Source organism: Poecilia latipinna, unplaced genomic scaffold (genome assembly GCF_001443285.1).
Source record: "Poecilia latipinna isolate Pla-1442-1.1 unplaced genomic scaffold, P_latipinna-1.0 Scaffold268, whole genome shotgun sequence".
NCBI classification, from domain to species: domain Eukaryota; kingdom Metazoa; phylum Chordata; class Actinopteri; order Cyprinodontiformes; family Poeciliidae; genus Poecilia; species Poecilia latipinna.
In genome coordinates, this window is record NW_015112884.1 from 379,851 (window position 1) to 404,296 (window position 24,446).

Sequence of the window (24,446 nt, forward strand, 5' to 3'; positions counted from 1 at the left end):
AGTTTTTTGTTTTTAAAAAGGTGGTTTTTCAACCGTATAAAAATTTTTTTTTTTTTTTTTTTTTTTTTTTTTTACATCACATGATGTAAAAAAAACATCATATGATCAACAGCCGGATGTTACTACTGGCAAAAACGATGAAGAAGACGACAGGAAGAAGAAGGACGGTGACGGTTCGCTTTTGTTTGTTTCGGACAATGTGCAGCTGGCTCCACTAGAGCTCTCACAGGATTGAACAGTTCATAGCAAGTTGTCTGTCTGTTATTCAAACACATTGAATTCATAGTTCCTCGATAAAATCACCAACTGCAGTTTCCCCAAAACACAGCTCATGTAGCCGCTTCCCACTCCAATGCCTGACACCAACATCTACTCTGATGGCTGACTGATGATGATCTACTTTTGGGAATATACAAAACAAAATCTTTCACTCACAAAAAAAACCCAACATACTTGGTAAGATCTAAGAAGTATATAAAACAAATGAAAGAATGAAAAACCAATCTGGTTCGAGCAGCTTTCTGTTTACTGCCGGTTTGTCTTGCGTTTACATTGGCGGATCATGTTGGATCCTGTGTGTCCTGTAAAAATCTGGCTGGAGTGTGAAAAGTTGGACATGTTTTGGGTTTTAGTTGAGTCTGATGCCCACAGTGGAAGCCTGCTGCTATTGACTCTGCAAACTTTTGGATGGTCTGGAAGACAGAAACAGATGAGTGGCATGATTGGATGGGAACCAGGAGGTAAACAGAAATAATGGAGTTTACCAGGAGTGTGGGAGACACAGAGTCTTAGAATCCAGCTGAGACAGGAGATCCAGATTATGAAAAGCTTGGCCTGGAGAGACAGAAATGTTTGCAGAGAGCTGAGAGATTATATACAACATGCACAATCCAATAACCCATCATCTGAAAGTCATGGCAGAAAGCTCAGAAATGATGACAGAAGTACTCAAAAATAGTGGTGCCAAGCATGTGAGAGACAAGAGGCTGTGAATATTGTCAGAGGCGTTTCAGCAATACAAAATTAAGCACCTTTCTAAACAAGCTGCTGTTTCCTAATTACAAAACATGACCATCTATTTTAGAGAAATCTATAAAATGACAGAATGTGGAAAAAGAAAAAGAGTGTGAATACTTTGTACTTTGTGATGGCACTGTAACGGCACTTTGAGAAATAAAATCTTCAAATTTCTTTTAGTTTGAAAAATAATTATTAGATTTTTATTTCAAAATAAAATCTTAGCACTTCTTTTCGACATAAAGAAACAAAACTGAAACTGCCTATCATCACCATCATCATCATCATCCCTGAAAATAGTTTTTTTTATATATATTTTATCAGTTTCATTAAATCCTAAAGGGTCAATCATTCAAAGATCCATGTGCTATTACAGGATTTTATGCAGCAGTTCACTGAATGAGATCATCCAGCATCTTGCACATCTTACACATTACAATTGCAACTTAATAAAAGCTAATAGACCCTGTGCTTTCGGAGCCTCCAGCTTTCTGGCTCGTAATCTGGCATCCTGTCTTAAATTACCGTTCAAAACTCACTTGGCCTTTGTTAATTGCCAGGCATCGTTATAAATGAATTCTTGTTTTAGTGGCTTGTTCCTCAATTTAAAGCTTTTCCATAAAACCCTCCCTTGTGATAAAACATTATATGCACTTTTTAAGAGAAAAGAGGAAAAAGGGATGACTGGAACACTGGATTTGATACCAAATAAGTCCACAGTTAGAGGGAAATGATTCATTTGGAGCATTGTGCCAAACTACAGAGAGCTTCCTCGCTACAGAGCCCAAAAACGACTAAATACTCTGCAGATTAGCAGCTAATAAAGGCCACTGTAAGCACAATTAATCTCAATACAGCACCTGCTGTAAACTGGGAAGTGGATGTAAAACAGATCAGATGTGCGTTCAACGCCCATGCCCGCTTATTCCTCTTTCAGGTCACCGGTGGACCAGGCAGGCAGCTGTACTCTCGATCGGACATCCTTGCCACCGATGAATATTCCCGAGCGGCGCACATTTCCCGCGTCGTGCAGACCTCCAAACAGGCCGCCAGGGCAGCAGGAGGTGGGGGGCAAAAACACATGCTTTCTTCATGTGTAGTTGATTCATGCTTCACCTCTTTTCACAGTAGATCTATTCGACTTTTTCTCTGCAGTGGCAGAGGAGTTTGACCCAGAAGAAAACCTGCACTCATCAGAGGGACAAAGCCATATGTAAGTGCAACAACGCAGCTGAATACCTTTCCAAGAATATGATTCTGTCGAAGTAACAGTAGTATGAGTTTAATGAAGCTTGAAGGAGTGGAAGACGCTGCAACTCTTGAGCGGTTCATGCAGATTCTGCTCTGTAGTTGTAAATGGCCTGTTACGGTTACCTAACTCCCACATAACAAAGGGGCTTTCCCCATTCTCCCCTGACATTTCTGCTCCATATCAGACGTCTGCAGTTTCCCCCTCCCACAGCTCACGCTCCTTCAGCTGCCAAGATGGCCCCTTTGCTGACTGACTGTGTCTTTATGTAATAAATGGTTGTACTCTGGTGATTTCATGGATGCGGCAGATGAAGGAGGATTGTCCTTCACTTTACGGTTTCAGAGTCAGTTCCCAGCAGACTGGTTCTTCCCTCTCCCCCCTCCACTCAGTGTCAGTGTTTTATTTGTCTTAGGCTGATGGTACAGAAAGTTCTGCAGGAGCTAAAGCTGTACTATGGGTAAGTAAACAGGAGAGGGAGGCCTGCACGCTTTAGCTGCTGTTCTAATGAAGACTGTGGCGGCAGAGTTTGGGTCTTCACCAGGGAGTGTTTACAAATTACACTATTTGTGTATGCATGATTTTTGCACATGGGGTTGCATGTGTCTGTCCTGGTCACTGTCACAAACGGTACGTCACCGTGGCTGGGAAGGATCTGCAGAGCACAGAAAGTGAGATGATTGGCTCCTAAAAGTTCACGGCAATATAAATCAGCTCATGCTGTCGGACTGTGCTTGTTTTTCTTGTTTCTATAAACTCTGGCTTTGACATGCTCATCCTTTACGGTCATTTGAGGTTTATATTTGGACCTGCGTTCTGCTTAAATGGATTCTCTCGCTGCATGAAGTTTTCTAACTGCCCTTCACAGAGTGAAGCACAGAAACAACAGCAGTCCAGACACCAAGGATTCAGGAAGTGTCACTTGGTACGAGTTCCTCTCCAATGCGTAAGTGCAACAGTTTACCATTGCACATTCAGCAATGACAATGTATCTTTCTTTCCAAGCGATGTCTGTTATTGAATTTATTTTCAAATATCGCATGTTGCAAATTCTGTGGATGCAAAGTTTGTAATAAATAGATACTTAAACTTTTTGTCCAACATTATATTGATCATTTAAACTTCTCCCCTTTTATGAACACTTTCAAGCAAACAAATACAAAATATTCGCACCCCTGGCAGATTTAGGTTTGAAATTATTTTCATTGAACTAAGAAATTTGGGTAACACTTTATTTGAAGGGGGGTGAATAAGATTGACATGACACTGTCTTAAACACCTGTCATGAACATGAATAAGCCTTCATGAATATTTATGACTGTTGTCAAAGCGTCATTCGGTAAATTATGACACTTTTAATACAAAGTTGACATTATTCAAAATGTCTTTGTTATGACAACTTGACATTAACCAAGAAATCATTACTGATATAAATTTGTTATAAAAGAATTAATGATTGCACTTTAAAAATTAGGTAACTTTATGTTATTAAAGGTAAAATTTGAACAGTAATGATTTCTTAGTTAATGTCAAGTTGTCATAACAAAGACATTTTGAATAATGTCAACTTCGTATTAAAAGTGTCGTAATTTACCAAATGATGCTTTATGACAACAGTCATAAATATTCATGAAGGCTTATTCATGTTCATGACAGGTGTTATGACATGTTTATGACAGTGTCATGACAGTCTTATTCACCCCCTTCAATTAAAGTGTTACCGAAACTTGTTCTATCTTTATTGGCTGGGCCACTCCATTTATAATTTTTGTTTCGTTTTGTTTGCAGTTATTGTCATTTCCCTAGTTACACCACTTCCTGTGTTCTTGTTTTCTCTGTCCTTGACACATTAGTCTTTTTTATAATGGTTGTAAACTTTCTAATTTTCTGCCTGAGCCAGATGTGGCCTGCTGCAACATTAATTGAAGAAAGTAAACTGTGCAACTCTTGGAACAACCTGCATGGTCTAGTAAGGCAATTCTGCCACTGACACAGCAACCAGTCCCATCTTATCTAGATTATGAGAACAGAATACGCACAGAAAAATGTAATATAAATGTAATGTAAATAATCAACAGCAATTTTAACTTTAGCTTGCAAGAACTCTTAAAATGAAAAACAACAGGGTCAGTAAGGCTGACAAAAAGCCACAAAAGTTCGATCGAAACCAAGACAAATTTTCAAAAGCACAACAAAGTGCTTTTGTTGTGAAGCACTTTGGTCAGATGAGGTTGTTCTGAATGTGCTACGTAAATAAACTTTGACTTGACTTCACTTGCATGCCAGTGGCATTTTGCAGAAAGCACAGAAAAAAAAAATATCTACAGCATGTGAATTCAGTTAACCACAAAAGGTTTCAGTCATTACTGTACAATATGTCAAAAGCCTGCGGTTTAACTTATTTTGCGATCTGTAACAATAAAAGATGGAAAACATTTGAGATTTGTCTCAGAATAATTAAAACTCTCTGCAGCATGTGAATTCAGTTAATTCAGATGATCTTTTGGAAAAGGATATTTATAAATTCCACCCTCATAAAGAATTTACTTAGAAAAAAATAGAATTAAAGGTTTGAAACATATCAATTTATTGTTTAGCTTATCAAATGAAACACCTGGAAAACTAAATTTCATGCAGGTTAAGAGATTTTTGACTTATTTTGATTTGTACACAGGATGCTTTCTTCTTTCTCCAGGAACGAGGAAGAGGAAGACAGAGCAGAGAAGGTTGAGAAAGGAACAAAGGTGAAAAGGACCCTCAGCTCCCTGAGGAGCAGGGTGACAGGCTCCTTCAATAAAGATAAGGTAAACAACGCCTCAGATGAGTGGTGCATGACCTGCATTGGTCTCAATGCATCAACATATTCCAGCAAGTCACTTTTATTTGTTGTCCAGCAGCTCAGTTTATGAAACCAAATCTTGACATGTAAACACTTTACTTGTATGCATGTGGCACTCACATGTATGCATGTGAGTGCCACATGCATACAAGTAATCTTCTTACACAAACCCTATTGTATATCCTGACACACGGCCGCGCAAAACGCGCAGCATGCGCAGTGATGAAGGAGAACACACAACATTTGCATTTAAAAACCGCCCTGTGGGTTTGCTTCTCTCTCTCTTTTTTTTTTTTCTCTCTCCAGGGTAAGAACCGAGAAAAAGAGCTGCAGAGGGAGAGGGCGAAGGAGAGGGACAAAGAGAAAGAGAAAGTGTGCAGGACCCGCAGCAACGGGCATCATTTAGTGCCAGGCTCCTTCTCCAGCTCCGCCACCTGCTCACTGTGCAGCAAGAGTCTGCTGAAAAAGCATGGAATGCAGTGCATGAGTGAGTAACACCGCAGTCACAGATGTACATGCGCCCACGCTTGCTCACCGCCTCACACAAGTGTGCAGGTGCTACGCTCACAGACAACCTCGCATCCAATTATAGCTCTGCTGCATGCATGCTCATTTACCAATGTAGTGGTGTGCTGGGGCACACGGAAAAAAAAACAAAAAAAAACTGCCAAGCACTTGGGCCCACCCACCACAAACTACCTGAAATGTCTTACACTAAGCCACTCAGCCATAACTTAATGAGCAATGGGCGTTAAAGTGCTCGGCCTGATGTTTTTTCATTAAAGAAATGCAGACATGCACATGATACCATACCATACCATACCAACTTTATTTATAAAGCACTTTAAAACAACCACAGCTGATACAAAGTGCTGTACATCAAAACACAACATAACAATAAAAAAATAAAATAAAATAAAAACTTACAGTTTAAAAACAAGAACATACAATTTAAAACTAGATCCCGCTGGAGTTGAAAGCCAAGTAAAATAGATGGGTTTTAAGACGAGCTTTAAAAGTGGACAGTGAAGGGGGCCTCTCTGACCTGCAAAGGCATTATGACATTTGTACCTTAAAACCCTTTTGAGACCGTAGAGCCACTCACTTCAGCTGGACCGCAGAGGGGCTGACTGCAAACAATCAGCCTAAAACAGAAGAGATAGTAGGTGAGGGCTTCACCTAAACTACACCCTTTTCATAGTTAAATATTAGTATTTTAATTAATCTTTGTTATAATAGGTAAATCTCAAATCTAACAGCCCATTGAGTGGTTAATATGACTCAAATAGGGGTAAATAAAAGTTAATTCAGTTCATTTACTACTTACATACAAGATTAATTATCTAAAAAATAAGACATGAAAGTTTAAATAGCCTGGGATAAAACAACTGAAAACAAAAACAAACATTCAGTCATGTTTTCTGTGGTTCTTTAAAATATTTTTAACATTCAGGCAACCAGGACTGCATGAGAAACATTTATATCATCAACATAGAGATGAAGAAATATGTTCATAATATTCTGACCCAAATTATTAATGTAAAGTGCAAAAAGTACTGGTCCTAATACAGACCTGAGAGACGCCATTTGGGACATAATGGCTTTTATGGAAATAAACCCAGTACCACCCAGTCCATATCCCACAGAACCAGGAAGGTACATTAATGGCATGCTGTATAAAACACTCTCAGATAAACTGTTTTTTGTCCTGAGTGGGCAAAGTTAAATTAGTGGCAAATCGGTGACCTGCTCATAGTAATGCCTTTTAATTTTGTGTTATGGTTGATTGGTGTGTACTTTATCACACTAACCCTTTCTTCTAACTTTCTGCTAAACAGATCTCTGGAATACAATTTTTTCTTCTTAATTTGGAAATTATTTCTTACCTAAAGTTTCTGAGCGTTGCTCACCCTTTTCCCTGGCTTTTAGACTTCGCAGGTGATTTCTGGGTCCGGTCTGTCTCACCTTTAGACATTGGAACATATAATAACAGCTTCAAGGCAGTGTCGCAAAGATGTACCACATTTCAATCAACTGAGTCCTGGTTCTTAAAGAAGAAATGTATTCTACAGGGAAACAGAAAGCCCTAGATTATTGCTTAAAAATCATTGGAAATTTAAGATAAACTTAGAAAGTAGATTTTTATTTAAAAAAATACTTGAGTTGCTGTTATTTTAATATAAGATTTATGAGATATTTACAAATCTGTGACTTGAAATCATAGTTCCTTAATGAAGGATTTCTCCCCCAGGCCAAACGCTGCATGTTAAAGGTTTTTCAGGTTTTTTTATTTTATTTTATTTTATTTTTTATTTAACATGGTAATACTCCACTGTTACTATTTTAAGATTTTTCTCACAACTTTAAAAAGGATGCCAATAAACAATTATCTGAATCTAAATATTTTATATATTCTCTTAAAAAGTAATATTTCTTAAATTCAAAAAAGACACTGATCACTTCTGCCTCTTGTCTAAAGAATTTACTGGAAGCGCAACTGGCTTCTCATAAAACACGAGGTTTACTGACTTCATTTCACATCACTTAATGTGAACTGAGAAACTGGATTTTTTTTTTTTTAACTTTAGTAAGCAGGTGCTTGTGGAGAAGTAGCTGTTCTGCGCTCTTGTTTCTTTTATGCCTGGAATTAAATGTTTACCTTGCAACTTCTGCTGGTTGCAATATTTCCAAGATATGGATATAAGTCCCACAGCGTGGTGTAATGAATGATTGATTGTTTTTAGCCGAGTGTTTATTAAACAAATGTGTTCTGGCATATTTCACAAGGCACAGGAAAACCACACAGGCGATGGAAGCTATTAGTTATTTTGACATTAAAAAAGAAAGCATATCCCGTTGATGCATTTGTCCATTAATCAGACATTACTGCTGAGTGTGATGGTGTTAAAAAAATTGATGCTGGAACACACACGCAGGCGTGAGAAAACAAGTGAGTGTCCCTTTAATTTGAAGCGAGCCCTGTGGGGATTCAGCCTGTGGAATGTGTGGTTTGTGTGCCAGAGATTGTTCCCAGTGGATGCACTAAAACTGGACAAAACCAACAATAACTTAGCACACTTGCTGCTGTCGGGTCCGTGTGGAGGATGTGATTCACTGAGTTTAAACTTTTTTGTCGGATGCTGCTGATTTGGACCAACGCGAGTGTATCTGGAGCGGAGCAGCTGCCACAGCGGGATCAGGTGGATGAAGTCCCGTTGTTTCCTCTTAGCGGACCTTCTAACACATTCTACCGCTTTGGTGCTAACAGGCTAACAGCTAATCACAGCCAACTTAACACTATATGTTGCATCTGTTTGTCGCACTGTGCAATGTTTGGGTTGTATAAGTGTCTGGGCAAGAATTGTACATCTTTAATCTTTTTCTGCAACTTGATGTGTGAAGAACGCCACTAAATTAGATCCTTAGTTAAGTCTTTCCTGGTTAGCGATTAGCAAAGTAACGCTAGCGTCTTAGCTGCGCCTTTATTTGAAAAACAAGGTTAGTTGGGTGATTCGTTGGTTTTAATTGGCTTATGCTGAACAAATAACGCTGGGAAACCCTTGCGTATGAAAGCAAGTGTATGTTCCACAACTTCTTTATAACTTTGAGTTATAAAAACCGTCTCGGGAGACTACAATTGATGCTGCTTATTGACTTTAGGAGAGGCTCAACAGGTGACTGCTAACTTGGCTAATGTTAGCTTCCTGATGACTTCTGTTAATTTTCCAGCAGTCAGCTGGTGAAATGTACAATTAGTTCAGATGGAGACTCTTTTTGGACAGAAAATGTGACTATTACCCATTTTTGAAAAGCATATTCCTAGTGTACGGGTGAGAAAAACATGGAAAACCCTTAAAAACACTTGTTTCCAACTTTAAATCTCCACATTGTTCACTGCGAGATGAATTTGTCAGAAAAGGATAGCAGACGGGAGGAATTAGGATATTGTGCTTTCTGGGCTACAGCCTGCTTTCCTGTAGTGCGCTTGTAAAGATCATTATGAAAAAATATGATTGCGTGTGTAGACTATAAATTAGGAAAAATGTGGTTTCTTAATAGAATTCTGATAACTTTATGACCCTTACTTAGATTTAAACCTGATTTATATTTATTTACCCAACATTTTTAAAGATATTTGTTCCTTTGAAAGATGTTATTTCTTTCTTTAGTAAATGTAAAAAATGCTATTCACCACTTTGCCTTTCTAATAGACCTTCATAGAGCCACAATATTAAGCTTCTTACTGTGAAAAATAGTGTATAATTGTATTTACTGTTTGAAAATGGAAAACAGTGTGGTAAAAAACTAAATATTCAGCCTGATAATTTTTTTTAAAGTAACGCTTATTAATAATTTCTGAAATCAAAATAAAGAGGATCAGGTTTATCATGCGGTTACTTTTTCAATTGATGTCAATTCGAAAATATGTTTAAGGTCAAAACCTTTTGTGCAACTTTACCTCTTTTTTTTAAAAAAAAAGAAAGTGCACAGTTGATTATGTTCTATTGCTCATCTGTAAAATAACTTTATTTTTAACATCTAGGTATAAAAACACTGAGTAACAGGTTACTTAAAAAAGGCCTACTCTTCAGATATGTCAAAATTTTGTAACCAAAGATTAGGGTTTGCTTTGTGTTTTTAAGTGGCAAAATTAGTAGCAAAATTATAATTGCAATATCTGGGAAGAGAAAAGAAACGGTCACTAATGGTAACATTTCCAAGAGACTTGGGATGTCATAACGAATCATTTAATTTGAGAGAGCAACAGCATGATGTTAATTAACATTCTGAGAATTTCCAGCTGATTATTTTCTATTCCTGATAAAATCTAAGCCAATTAAACATGAACCAACAAAAACCAACATCAAGACACTAACTTATACTATTTAATTGATTCTCAAAGTTTTGTTTGTCACTTGTTACCTGTCATCCATTTCAGTTCATACTGGGAATTTACAAATTTCCATCTCTTTAAAAGCTTTGGTTGAAAATATATTTTAGCATTTCATTTGTCTGTCTGTTCAGGGTTATTAGGTCTACATCAGACTGAATTTAACTTGCAAATAACATTTGCCAGTGATTCTTCTGATTAAAAAGACAGCCAGCATGCCAACTGTGATACCACAGTTTGAGAACCATTGCATTTGTTCAAATTAAGGCTTGTCAACAGTTTTGTAACAAACTCTATCATAATTATGAAATTTCATTTAAATGCATCTTTGTGTGTTTAGGTTTTTGTAATTTCTCCAGACAGGCGATGTCCTCTGAGGCAACAGGAATGTCACTGTTTCGTCTATCCCATTACATCTCAGCCGTTTTGCTCTCTAGCCGCAGACATCGATAGACTTGCCTCTCTCCTTCTCCCCGTTTATGACTGGGTCACATGGTGTTAATTGTGCTTGGCAGGTCTGCTGGGGCCAAACAGTCCAATCCACTGACTCCTAGTCTCACCCACCTCATCCTATTAGCACACGCTTTCTCCGCGTGTTACTTTTTATTAGCATGCCAAGTTTCCTAGATGTGGAAAGTTTAATATTTTGACTATTGCAAGGTTTTTCTCACATTAACTGATTAACCGTTTGGTCTGTATTGAGCTGTTTAATTCTATTAGTTTAGCAAAGCCATTATTTTCAGAGGTAGGAGTAGGTGCTAAATGGGACTTTTTGCTTGAAAGTAGGACTGAAACTAATATTTAAGGCAACTTCTTCTTACAGTATGCTCTTCTAAAATGTCTACCGTGTTTTCAGTAAAGTATGCAGTCATATTTTCAACTCCGTCCTTCAGCCAGCCCACGTTTAGCTTGAATGCACCACTTCCCTTTCGGGCTTAGAGGTAACCTGTGGTTAAAGTATGTAGTTCGCAGGTCAGCCAGCCATCTTTATTTAGTGAGATATATTTCCACTAGCAAAGTTTAGTTTTGCTCTAATAGTTAATTTATTTTAAGTTGTTCCTGTTTCCCCAGGTTACGTCATTGGTTGGGTTTTCAGGGAGGAAAATACCTTCTTTCGCTCTCAAAGGCACACATGCCTAAAATCACAAGCAGCCGGTGGCATCACTTTTTGTTTGGCTACTCTGTTACATTCACATGGTGAATGGATTGTGTTAGAAATATTTGAACCGAACTGTGAAGCTTGAGTGTGCAGTTGAAGCAATGTCCGTTAGAAAGTACTTGAGCAATAGGTATGGATATACTTTAATAAAAGACAAAGAAGAAGACGAGTCAAGTGAGATTTATTGTCATTTCAACGTAGTGCACAGTGGAATGTTTGTTTTTTTTTGTAGGATTGTTGGAAGTTTGCCACCTGAATCATGCATTGCTGTTGCACACTGCATAGTCTGGTTTAGGGTGTACTTGGATTTTTTTTCTTCTGATTTTTGAACAAAGTATTTTGAGATGCGTTGGTCACACAGATGGGAGTCAATTTGCAGGTCAAATACTGATAAATACTGTTTCTCATATCTATTAAATGCATCAAAACTGATCATTTTCAGCCTTTAAATGCCTCATTTAACAACATATATATTGATTTGAGTTGATTAAAAACCAGATAAATGTAAGAGACATGTTTTGATGCATAAATTAGGAAAGCTTTTCATTAAAACTACTACCCGTGTCAAAAAATTTAAAGCACATTTTCTTTTAAATGAAATGCTACTGACCTTCAAACAGGCAAAACAAAACGTAGACCAAAAACAAAATCATAACTGGATGAACATTTGCTGGTTAGACCTTAAAGAAAATAGAAATATTGGTGTTGGTCAAGTAAAACGTGACCAGTGCAGATCTAACACAAATGCATTTTTAGTGCATTTTCTGATGACACTCAATTGCTAATAGACTTGAGAACCAACATGTTTTTTTGGTTTAACTTTATGTAACACTGTGTGACCTCCAATGTGATTGAACCTACAGTTTAGCTAGCTGTGTTTTATCAAATCCCAGCTTCATCCCTAAGAAAACCCAGAGCAGTAACTTTTCTGTTGTTGATCTGGGCCCCATTTGCACCTCCGGTCCACTGAGTGACTCACTTAAGTGCTCACTGTCGACCACAGAGCTCTACTTCTCGTTTGATTGGGTGTTCATTAGATGTTGAGTGGGGGTGGTTTTGATGGTTGTCATGTGGATCAGCTGCTCACATGAACAAGTGACTAGACCTCATCATGTTGCTCATTAGCAGCACAGCAGCTGGTTGATTGTCACCAACTTTGTCCAGCTGAGGATAAATCATCTGGTCTTCACACCGAGCCAAGACAGCTTCCATGCAGTCTGTGGTGAGGCATTTGTTTGGGTTTTTCCAAACATCATGATGACGACGACGACATGTTCTGTGGTATCAGTGGACCGGAAGCACAGTGTTCCTGCTGCTGTTTGCTTATCATTTTAGCTCCATCGTAATGCATCTGAACTCAGTTTGAGGAGAACCACCACTGCCTCAACAACGAGAAGTGACGTTTGTTGAAGCAATTCTGTGGCTTTTTGTCCTTCTACCTGCTACACCCTCTTCTCCTTTCATACCATTGCTGCTCAGTAAAACTTAGTTATCTTTAATTTAAGAATAGTTTGGTTGTGTCACATGTCATCATGTCTCTTGTCTGATATATTCAGCCTGTTGGAGAGACTTTTCTTGATTTTTGTTGCCTTATTTTGTGACTTTTAATTTTTTTAATGACAGTAGGACTCTAAAGTTTCAAGTGTTTAGGGGTAGGAGTTTATAAGTTCTCACTTCTTCCTACCCCATTTTGAGCATGATATGTTAACTGAAACAAAATCTGAAACTTGATGATTTTTTTTTCTTTCTAAAGTTACAAAATAGTTGCTGTGACAGCTGTGTACATTGCTTTGCTCATTTAGCTGGTCTGGTATGTTTTTTTTTTTATTTATTTTTTTTAGCAAGTTATGATTTAAATAATTATTACATTGGCTTACAGATGAGTTAACACATCTAGGATCTTTATGACGTGTATGTTTCTACTGAGTTTTTTTAGGGAGTCTTTTTGAGTTGTTTTATTCTGCTAATCTCTAAAGCTTTGTGTTTCAGTTTTTGTCTAAAAGTGATGAAGTAAAGTTTAAGTTATTAGTGGCAGGTTCAACTTCATACTGATAATTGAAGAGCAAAGGATTTTTGTCAACGGTTGTGAAGTTAATTCATTTATATTAGCATTGTCATTGTGCTTTGATCAATGCTTTGAGTATTTAGCTACATTCCTCAACGTGATGAACTGATTATTGGAGTTCAAGGGTCAGTTTCTGACTTGCCAGTGTTGATTTTGGCCACTTCTAATTCCTCAGAACAGCATTAAAATGCATTTTCTTTCTTGACTTTTTCTCATGATTTATAATTTGTTACGTAGTCTTAGCCGAGGCGACGTCTGTGTGAGAAAGCTGTCGCTCTAAAACAGAATTTTACTAATCCAATACAAAGAGTAATGATTAGGCCTGTCGCAATTAATCACTCACTTGCATGATCAATTAAAACGAGCTCTAATTCCCATTTTTGATTATTAATGCTTTTTGTTTAGACACGTCATAATCCATTTTACTTATAGTTTCAGTTGTGTGTGTGTTTTTATTTCTTGTTTTTTGTTTTGTATTATCTTGGAATATTTAAAATGTCTTTCAGTTCCAGTATTAAGATTTCTGAGAGCATAAACTTGCATTATTCAATTATTGATACATTAATTGAAATAGTCTCAAAACAATAATACAGGGACAATTAAATATATTGTCAAAGGCCCAGTAATGATTGCCTAGCTGTTGGCGTGGGCTTGTATCATATTGTTTGTCATTTATTGTGATCAATTTCTTATCATGGTACAATATTGATTTATTGTCGTCATGACAAATTCCAATTAGTGATGTTTAAAAACACTAAAAATGTCCATATTGACGTGATTATTATTTTTTTTCTCCACTGCTCAATGAATTTGAAAGTATGATTAAATGCAGTTAGTGTATGCATTTTAGTGACATAAATCACAAATTGTATTTTCATCAAAAGAAAATATGCTTCTTTCGGTGTCCTAAAGAATCATATTACAAGTGGGTGTAGTAAAAAAATAACTGCTTCTTATTGACACTTTTCTCATTACAATAGTACTACGAAATGTTGTGGTAAAACTTTAAGTCCATATCTCCCACCACCACCTAGTTGAGATTTTAAACTTTTTGAAGCGTCCTGCATCGGCAATTAGCGTATTTAAAGTTGATAGCATCTTATTTTCGGAAACAACAAAAGATACAAAATATCCACAAAAATGTTAAAACCAGTAATTATCTAGCACCCTGTTTAAACAAACCAACGTTTAAACACAGTTTCCCTTTAAATAGCTTCCTACAGCTTTTGTGCTTCCTATAATTTCATGTTTATACACTTCATTGACACTTTGAGAAGCTTCTTCCCACAGTAAGAAGTTCCACATCGAAGAGTCTTGGGATTGCCCCGACTTGCTCCTAGTAGCGTTTAGTTCTAGTCGGTCCACTGACCGTAAAAATCTGACCGCTGTCCAAAATTTCTTTGCAGACAGAAATGATCGTTGGTTGCTTCATATTTCTACTGAAAAGTCTTTTTGGTTGTTTTTTTTTTTTTTTTTTTTTCGTTCTAGCACACAGACGGGAACCCGGCTGTGGAAACGGTCACAGCTGGTTTTCCTGCAGTTGCTGCTGTAACTTCTGCTCCCTTAGTCAGGAAGCTACGATTCAAGCTTTGTCTCATCTCTATCGTGTCGTGTGTGAAGTGGAAAATGTCTGAAGCAGAGTTGAGAACTGATGTAATATAAATACTTTTTTCCACCTTTGAACTGTTTTGACTTGGCGTTCTTCTTTAATGATTGTAGAAATGGATCACTATTTAATATCATAGCTGTTAATTTGGAAACTGAAAATCATTTGTAAGCCATTGTCTAAAACATGTTATAACTTTATTGAGTAATAACAGCAATTTGACCTGTTTTGTTCTCTGATTCAGTTTGACTGACAGGCCTTTTAGTTTTAAACTGGTTTCCCAGTGGAGCAGCTTTGTCTGTTTCTGGGACCTGAGTCTTTGGCCAGCATTTGCCAGGTTTTAACTGGTCGGACTGGATCCTTGCTTTGCATGTCGATAGCCTATTTTGTTTGGCAGGCCTCATCCCTCAGCCTCGGCTTGTTTTGTTTACCTCATCTCGCTGGCCTTAAATGTCCAGGCCCCGCCACTGAAAACGTTTTGTTTCCAAGCTGTTTCGTCTCTGATTAGGAACAAAGCAACACACTAACTGTCCTCTGCGTTTGCTCAGCAACATCTCAGATTTGTGTCTCTGCTAATCACATGCAGTCACTTGTTTCGGCTAAACCTGACAGGGCCCGGTTTGCTCTCCATACAAGAACAGAAAAGAGAAACCCGTTTCCAGGAAAGCGGGGTGTTTCTGATCTGCTCTCTCGCATGACACCGATGATGAAGCGGCAAACTGTTGCTTTGTAGCTGCAGAAACCCTCCTCCACTTACTGTAGAGGGATTTATTGATTCTTTTAGCCGCCTCCTGTATTTTGGAGCATTCATTTTAGGAAAACCTGGCTTGTAGTGTCACGTTTTCTGTCTGCATTCATGCTATCACCCTTGACACTTCCCCTTTTTTAGTACTGTACACACGTTGCTCAGCTGTACTGATGAGACGCTGACTCCAAGTTCTTGTCCTGTTTTTCAGATTGTGCTGTGAACGTTCACAAGAGCTGCAAGTCTCTGCTGGGTGAGTGCACCAGCAGCAAGAATAAGGTAAACATTACACTTCAGAGCAGATAAGAGCATCCAGGCCAAGGTTTTAGCCACATTAGTATCTTAATATCCACATGTGCACAAACACTTTGGGGTTTTGAAATGTGTAGATTCTTCAAAGATGAGTTTTTTTTTTTTTTTTTTGCCATTTTATGTTGATGGCATTGTCAAGCAAACGGTATAATTTTTTTATTTGCTGTTGCTTAGTTGATATCCTTGATTTGAACCTTAGACTCTTTGCAGGTTATCGCATTTGATTGCAGTTGAATTGCTGCTTACTGCGGCCCAACCAGTTACTAGGTTTAGACACCTACAGCCATGTAGGTTTGGATTTATTTATATAATAATAACATCTTCATTTAAAAACTGAAATTTGTTTTAATATTTAAATTGGTTTGATGTTCCGAAACACTGAAGTGTGACAACCATGCAAACAAGCAAACAAACAACAAAAGGAAATCAGGAAGCGGGCAAATCTTACCACGCCTCTGTAGATTATAAAAACAAACCTTTGAATGGGGCGGGTCCATGCTTACATCTTAATGAAATCCATTGTCCATTTCCAGTGTGCATGCCTCCACAAAGGATTATTAACACTTATCTACTGTTTACTGTTGAGTATTGAGTGTTTTTCATAGTTGTGGTATCGAGTTTAAAATCTTAGCATCATGGTGACCCTAACTCTTTTTTTTAGTTAGAAAGCATTACAGAGACGCATCTCACCTGTAACCCAGAAGATTTTACCGTATTTTTTTTTATCTGCAGCAGTAGTACATCTCTGAAACTTTGCATACATTGTTTTGTTCTACTGTACAATCAGTGGTGCCAGTTTATGGAAATGTTACAAATGTGTATTTCGAAGTTTAGCATTCTTAAAGAGGAAATAAAAATCATCTGGTGCAGAGCTGAAAAACTGTGATTTGAATTTGCTCAACAAAAACCCTCTGATTTCTTTATTTATTGTTTGTGATGTTTTTTTATTTTGAATATTTAAAGTGTCTTCCAGTTGCAGTGTGGAGTGTTTTGTGAAAAATCAAAGTTTATTAGTCGAACTTGCGTTATTATGTCATTATCAGTATATTACTTGAAAATGTTCTCCAAACATCAATATTATCATTTATCGCGATAATTTCTGCAACAACTTCATCGTCCAGCAAAAATCTGTTATGGTGACAGTGTAGGGAAATATATTTAATAAATACAGAATATTGATACCAGCCCAAATTTTCATATTGCTACATCCTTACAAAGATTAGATTCTGGTATCAAATCATGTGACTGTCCTAATTTTCTTCACACAGAGAGATCTCCACTCGAGGGGCAGCGGGTCAGCATCTCCTAGTCTTGGTAAGCAGAATATTTAATTACTGGTGAGGCGCTCAGATTGTCGTGGATCACAGTATGTCTTTAACTGTGACAGAAGCTTTGATGAATGATGGGAGGGTTAAGTTCTAAGAACGGCCAATTAAGGATCCAGCTTTGTGGTGTGTGTTTCTGCGGACCCACTGAGTGTGGAGTGGGCAGCTCGGTCTCCCACGGCTGGGAGATAAAAGTGATGATTAGCTATTAAAAAGAGTCGTGTGGTGCAGCTGTTTCTCTTTTCATCTTTATTTAGACATATTTAGCTATAAACACAGGAGAACGCTAATTGGCAATAAAAACTGATGCTTCTGTTTGTCATTTTTAATTTATGATCACCCGTTAATCCATCCTGCACTGCTTGGCAATTAAAAAAAAAGCAAAACATTAACCGTTACATCAGCTCATCTGTTCTCAGAGATCTCAGCCGCTGCTGCTTATTGCACCGTCAGCAAGTGTGAATGCATGTGATTGAACCCGCAGGAGACATGAGGGGCTGCAGCAGCGACAAGCTTTAGTTAATCTCCTGTAGCAGTTGTTATTCCCCTCTGAACAGCTGGAGTCCTGTCAGCCACACCTGATTTCTCCACATGTCCCGCTCGGGCCAATCACTGGCTTGTGCAGGGGGTCGGGAACACGATGCGCAGAGAATTGATGAGAACCGCAGAAACAGAACTTCCTAGAAACGTAAAAAGGACGCACATCTTTCCAGAAGTTACTGCAGGAACCGGGACACTGGGGAGTCTGGGCTGGTTTATATAAGACCGGCTTTTTGATCCAAACTCCTGATTATCTTTGTTTATGTCCCTTACTAAGACGTCAACCTGGAATTGAAATTTAAGAGTCGTTTGTAATGGATCTTACGGTTGCCAAAGAAGCAGGAAAAACAGTGAGGGCCTCTAAAGGTGCCTCCAAAACCGCCAGGGCGTCTTACCCGTCTTTCTCCGCCTCGTCGTGGGGTCTTTCTGGACGTGTAGGCGTGCGGGTTCTGATGCACCGCGACATGATCACCTGCCGGTTCTACCGATCCCTGCCTCGATCTTGGCTGAAAAAATACTGGGGCCAACTCGGGAAGGATTCGAACAAGTCGCCGTCTTTGACACTTCGCTGGTCATCTTCTCCTTTCTCACTGTCCTCTCCTCGTTTGTCCCCATGTCCCTCCTCCATCCAGTCTCACTTTCTCCGATCACCTGTGTCTCGTCTCTCTTTCCCAGCGCTGAAAGACCGGGACAGGGAGAAAGATCAGGCAGGCAGAGATTCGGCTCAGGCTGCGGATGGCCACCGAGGGTTTCCCGGCGTCCCAGGCATGACCGTTAGCTCGTTTGGAGCCAGCACTCAGCCTTCACTCAGCCTCAGCAGCAGCTTCGCCGCAGCCCCCGCCTGCAGCGTCGGCCCCAGCCTCCGTCACCACAGCAGCTCCGGGTGGGTACCATGACAACAATAATTTCTCTAGGTGATGTAAAGATTTTTTTTCATGAAATGAAAAGTTTGTGTGTGAAAGATTCTTCATTCAGTAGAGATGCAGGAATTGCAAACTAAATTTTCTGTAAAATTATTGCAATTTCAAATGTTTTGAAGATCTGCTTCATCTAAATGGAGAAGATTTTAAAATTCTTGTGATTCCAGTGCCTTCATGATATTTAGATGCAAGCTACTTTCTAAAATAGAAAAAAAATCTTAAGTCCATACAAGCATCTGTCTTAATGCAATGTGTGTTGCATTAAGTCAGAAATATCTCTGCTTTGGCTTCCCACACACATACAGATTTTTTGGATGGTTTTAATGACTTTTTAAATGAATATCAACACTGAACATTTAGAAACATCTGCTAATATGATATAATTTGCTGAAATCACAAAGATCTCCTAAAAAGGTTTGTTTGATAATACTCCAAGAATAAAAACCTGTGGTGATGCGTTGCAGAGAAACCCTCCTATGATATGACAACTGCAGCTAATAATTATCTCAGTAATTAAATATTCCTGACGGTTAATGCCATAAAAAAGGCACATTCTTCAGATTTTTTGTTTAACCTCTTAAGCCTTAAGAAATTCATTAACATACAAATAAAGAAATAATTTAATTACTCTTTTCACTAAGAAAATAATCATGTTGTTAATGTAGCATTCCTTTAGCGTATTCTTGATCATTTATAGCAAAGGATGCATCTGCAGCTTAATAAAATACTTCCAATATCAGCATGTGAAAAGCTGAGTCTCGGGCTTAACATCAATGCAGTGTAGGACTGATCTGTTGTTTATCTTTTGGTCTAAAAGTTTCATAATTGGGAATTTTTTGGGTTTAATTACTGCCCTGTGTTGTTCTTTCAGAAGATGTTGTTCTTTTTGGGTCTATTCTTGAGCTAACAATTAATTGATTACTAAAATTGATAATTATTTTAACAATCAGTTAATCCGGTTAATCATTTCCGCCCTGGTACATTGTATTGTTTTAAAAATGAAACATAAGGTTTATGCTTTTGGATTGTTCTGTTGCTGATTTTTGGTCGAATAGATTATTTACTCCTTCTTAAAATAATCATATATGCTGTTTCATGCTCTTGTAGATTGACTTGATATTGATTTATAAACTTCTAACCTTGGGAAACATTACATAAATGGCAGGAGACATTTTGTTGCATCGAAGCTGTAAATTTGGCTGTTTTCTCTCAGATCCCTCCCCGGGGACATGGATGAGATAGACTCTCTGCGCTCTAAACGCTGCAACGACGACGCCGTTTCTCTCGCACCTTCCATCGCCGAGCCCATCATCGTAGAAGGTGAGCAGACGTTTCCAAAGCGGAGCTGAAGTTTAAATTCATCCGCTCCTCACTTTAGCTTCATTTACTTTGAACCAAATCATCAGGGCTGCGTTGCGGCTTTTACTGACCAGACTGCCCTTTCCAGACTGTGAAATCTTTGCAACTGTTTGTCTTCAGGGAGTTTTCATGAAGAGAGCGTGTGGAGGATGTTTGGCTGAGTCATGACTTTAGCCTCATTAAACTGAACTGTGTGGGAGACATCAGACTAACTGGAGACTGGAGCTCCATGTTTGTTCCAGCGTTCAGTTTTATTGGATTTACTCTTAACACTGAAGAGCTGGATGCTCATCAGCCGCCTTTTTCCCCCCAAATTGAGTGCGTTCCTGAAGATTTATCAGTTTGTAAGGCAGATTCACCGTCTGGTTCCTATGTTGCTCATGCAATAATGTTGGAAAGACTGTAAAAATCCACATTCTGTGAGGAGTAACTGGGTCACATTAGTCATTTAAAATAATACAAATAAATTCTTCCATTTATCCTTTGCTTTACCTTGTTGAAGAACACAATCCATAACACGTTGCATCATTTCGGCCCTTTCTCTTCAGAAGCTCACTATGCAGCAGTGCGGGCCGACCTGGAGTCTGATGCTCAGGACTTGGAGGCCGACTCCTGGAGCCTCGCAGTCGATCAGCATTATCTGAAGAAACATTCAAAAGATGTGGCGAAGAGGCAGGATGTTATTTATGGTAGGTGTGGGCTCGCTTCGAACTTTAATACTGGTAAATGCTTGGCCATTAGTAAAAGCATGAGTCTTATACATGGCCGACTGAGAGGAGCTTTTCTTATAAAAGCAGCACACTGAGTTAACAAAAACCAGATATTTGTTTGTCTTTTCCCCCCCCTTGTCAAAATCTGACTCCTATAATCCGCGATTGTCTTCAGGTAATAACGTAATGATTGATTAAATTTGACTTAATTAAACTGCTCCTGAGAGTCTGAAGTAATTATAAATGAATTTGTCTTGTTCATTGTTTTATTATAAACCTAAAATCACAATTTTGTTAATGGGTTCCATTGTATTGAAATGAACTGATCTTATGTTAAAGGGAGGTTATTATGCAAAATCAAACCTTTCTGAGCTTCATTTCATGCTATAATGTTATTCCCTCATCAAAAACACAACAGATTATTTCCCCATGTATTCCTTCCTAAAACCCGACTTTCTTCAAGAAGTATTGGTTTATATTGGCACCAACTTCAGAAAAATTAACCTGTATGGAAACACAATGCTTCGCAGATCATGCATCATACTAAACAGAACCAATGTGACGTTGTTCTGTAGAGCTAATGCAGACGGAGATGCACCATGTGAGAACGCTCAAGATAATGCTGCATGTGTACATCCGAGAGCTGAAGGAGAACCTGCAGATGGACTCGGGCAGACTGGACTGCCTGTTCCCTCGCCTGGAAAACCTCCTCGACCTTCACACACATTTCCTGTCGTGTCTCAGAGAGCGACGGCGAGAAAACCTCGTCTCGCCCAGCGACAGGAACTACACCATCAATAGAGTGGCAGACATCTTGATCGCTCAGGTATGGACCGGATGCACAGAGACACTCGGCGGTCTGTGAAAACGTTTCTCCACTCCAGTCATCCTGTACTTACTGTAGCATTCTCCCTTCACTGCAGCAGATTTCCTCAAATATGTTTAATCTCATGAGTGAGGCAGGTTCAGCATGTGACACAGTTTTATCGGCTTTCCTCGGAGCTGAAACAATTAATCTTGATTTTTTTATTTTTATTGAAATAATCAACTGATTTAGTAGTAAAATAATCCTTAACTGAAGTTTACAGACTCAGAAAAAGGCAATTTACTGAAAAAACAATATGCATATATATATAATATAGCATTTTAGATGAAAAACCTTGTTTGTCTTTAAATATATAGTCTTTCTCAAGTATCATCGTTTTAGTTATGACAGTTTTAGCTTAATAACAGAATTAATACAATTATGTTAAGCACCTCTTTCTACCTATTTATTAAATGGTTAATTTAAAAAATAACGAGCATATCCACCCTACTGCACTACTGAAGCAGAAAAAGATTATTTCAGTATTTATTTCGTATTCTTGTAGCAGCAGATGCATCATTGCTATGCAATTACATTTTAGGCAGTAAAATGTTTTATTATTTAGAAAAAGGGATTAAATTTATTTGCATTTTTCAACATTTTTGTATAATATAAGCTCAATTGGTTGAAATGAAAAATCTAAAGAATGTGCCATTTTTTTTAATCTAATTGTTAGAATAATCGATTATTAACATAATAGTTAGCTGCAGCCCTAGTTTTGTTTAGGTGTGCATTATTGCGCTGCTGCTGCTGACAATGAGTCTGTTTGTTCTCCAGTTCTCAGGTGAAATAGGAGAGAGGATGAAGAACTGCTACGGAGATTTCTGCAGCCATCACACTGAAGCGGTCGGCTTGTACAAAGAGATGCTGCAAAACAACAGAAGGTTTCAGAACCTCATAAGGGTAAGTTATGATATCGTAGCATTTGCTTTTAGATTCATTTCACTTTTGATTACTTGTGTAGGATGGTGAAAGGTTAATGTTTCTGTGTTTTGTTTGTTTTTACAGAAAATCAGCAACTTATCCATTGTACGGAGGCAAGGAGTGACGGAGTGTATTTTGCTGGTAACGCAGAGGATTACCAAGTACCCGGTCCTGGTGGAGCGCATCCTTCACAACACTGAAGGTTCAGCTGCAACACGAATACTAATTACCATCCTAGTGAACCTTAACTAAACAATAGTGGTTGTTTACATGTAAAATTCTCTGTCTTTCTGTCTCTAGCGAACACAGAGGAGCACCAAGATCTGACTCGGGCTCAGAGTCTGATCAAAGACACCATCAAAGAGGTGGACACCCTGGTTAACCTGCATGAGAAGGAGTCTCGGCTCCGAGATATTCACAGCAAGATGGAGCCGAAGACGCAGGGAAAGATCAAGGATGGCCGGGTGTTTCGTAGGGAGGACCTGGGTCAGGGCAGGAGGCGGCTGCTGCATGAGGGAACCGTCAGCTGGAAAGCTGCCTCTGGCAGACTCAAAGGTAACATTCACCTCTACGAAATGATCATTGCAGATGGAAAATGAGCAATGCATTACTTGCTCATGATGATGTTCTTGCTTTCTTTACTTTCAGATATCCTGGCTGTACTGCTGTCAGATGTGCTGCTTTTACTTCAAGAGAAGGATCAGAGATATGTCTTTGCTACAGTAGTGAGTGATTTTTTTTTTTTATCATTTCTCAGTTATAGTTCCAGAGAAAATTTTGACAAACCCAATATGAGTATAAACGTGATGCTCTCATAGACTTTTAATAATTTCAAACCAATTTTTTGTGGATTTTGACCTGTTAATACCTGGTCAAAATTTTGCTTGTAAAATTTATTTTTCTGTTTTCTTCATATGCCTTTTTTTCCCCCTCTTTGTCTTAAATCCTTGCAGGATAACAAGCCTTCAGTGATTTCTCTCCAAAAGCTGATAGTCAGGGAGGTGGCCCATGAGGAGAAGGCCATGTTTCTCATCTGCGCCTCCTCAAACGAGCCAGAGATGTACGAGATCCACGCCGCCTCCAAAGAGGAGCGAAACTCTTGGATAACATACATACGGCAAGCAGTCGAGAGGTAACTGGAGTTATACAGGCGACTTACAAACACAGTTGTGGTAAAAAAAAAAATTATCTGAAATTTTATTGAGCAGTCTTTGTGTCCCTTGCTCGGTTAGCTGCCCTGACTCAGAGGAGAGGCTGTTCAGTGAGGAAGAGGAGGCTCAAGCTGCAAGGCTTCGAGAATTTCAAGGTAACTTCTGATCACAAATTACATTTATGTCCACTAGGAGGTGCTGATGTGCCACATTGAAACAATTGACGGTTTAGTTTATTGATGGAGAATCTTAGCAGTTTATACTTGCATGCATTTTGCTGAAAAGACTTTACATTTTGATGCCGCTTTTCAATAAAAAAAAAAATATTTTTTGAAGGTCATGCAGTGGGAATAAGTTCCAGTAAAAATGGAAATATTAGACAAAACATTTAAAATCTAAATATTCTCATGTGAAAGTGGATAGAATTATCTGAATTCACCTCCAACATTAATATTTTCACAAGCAGCTCTACAAATGCTCATATTTTTCTCTTTTGAATAAGTTGCAGAGCATTTTTTTTGCCTGATGACTCTAATTCTGTGTCACGTTTTGGCCTTTAGAGCGCCTGAGCCAGAAGGACGCGGTGATCGCTCAGGCTCTCACCGAAAAACTGCAGCTGTTTGCAGAGATGGCGGAGTCCGTGGCCGGTCTGGAGGACACGGCTTCTCGCTCAAGGCTGCTGCTCCGGGGCGACGCCTCGGACCACCAGCAGGGGGAGGTGCTGCTCAAAGGAGCCATCACTGAAGGTAGGATGATGCTGCACATGGTG

The 24,446-nt window shown here is 38.6% G+C and overlaps 1 protein-coding gene across 1 annotated transcript in view; it reads left to right on the top strand.

Annotated features, from left to right (window-relative positions):
- LOC106948015 (rho guanine nucleotide exchange factor 18) overlaps window positions 1-24,446 on the top strand; it is a 50,506-nt gene that overhangs the window by 11,222 nt on the left and 14,838 nt on the right. The window contains exons 5-23 of the mRNA XM_015033432.1: window positions 1,955-2,081; window positions 2,173-2,230; window positions 2,682-2,726; window positions 3,135-3,212; window positions 4,962-5,070; window positions 5,412-5,592; window positions 15,783-15,850; window positions 17,152-17,197; window positions 18,424-18,631; window positions 19,882-19,988; window positions 20,576-20,716; window positions 21,313-21,563; window positions 22,380-22,505; window positions 22,611-22,728; window positions 22,827-23,081; window positions 23,175-23,251; window positions 23,480-23,658; window positions 23,759-23,832; window positions 24,238-24,423. Of these exons, the coding sequence (XP_014888918.1) occupies window positions 1,955-2,081; window positions 2,173-2,230; window positions 2,682-2,726; window positions 3,135-3,212; window positions 4,962-5,070; window positions 5,412-5,592; window positions 15,783-15,850; window positions 17,152-17,197; window positions 18,424-18,631; window positions 19,882-19,988; window positions 20,576-20,716; window positions 21,313-21,563; window positions 22,380-22,505; window positions 22,611-22,728; window positions 22,827-23,081; window positions 23,175-23,251; window positions 23,480-23,658; window positions 23,759-23,832; window positions 24,238-24,423 (2,434 nt within the window). The remainder of the gene's footprint in view (window positions 1-1,954; window positions 2,082-2,172; window positions 2,231-2,681; window positions 2,727-3,134; window positions 3,213-4,961; window positions 5,071-5,411; window positions 5,593-15,782; window positions 15,851-17,151; window positions 17,198-18,423; window positions 18,632-19,881; window positions 19,989-20,575; window positions 20,717-21,312; window positions 21,564-22,379; window positions 22,506-22,610; window positions 22,729-22,826; window positions 23,082-23,174; window positions 23,252-23,479; window positions 23,659-23,758; window positions 23,833-24,237; window positions 24,424-24,446) is intronic.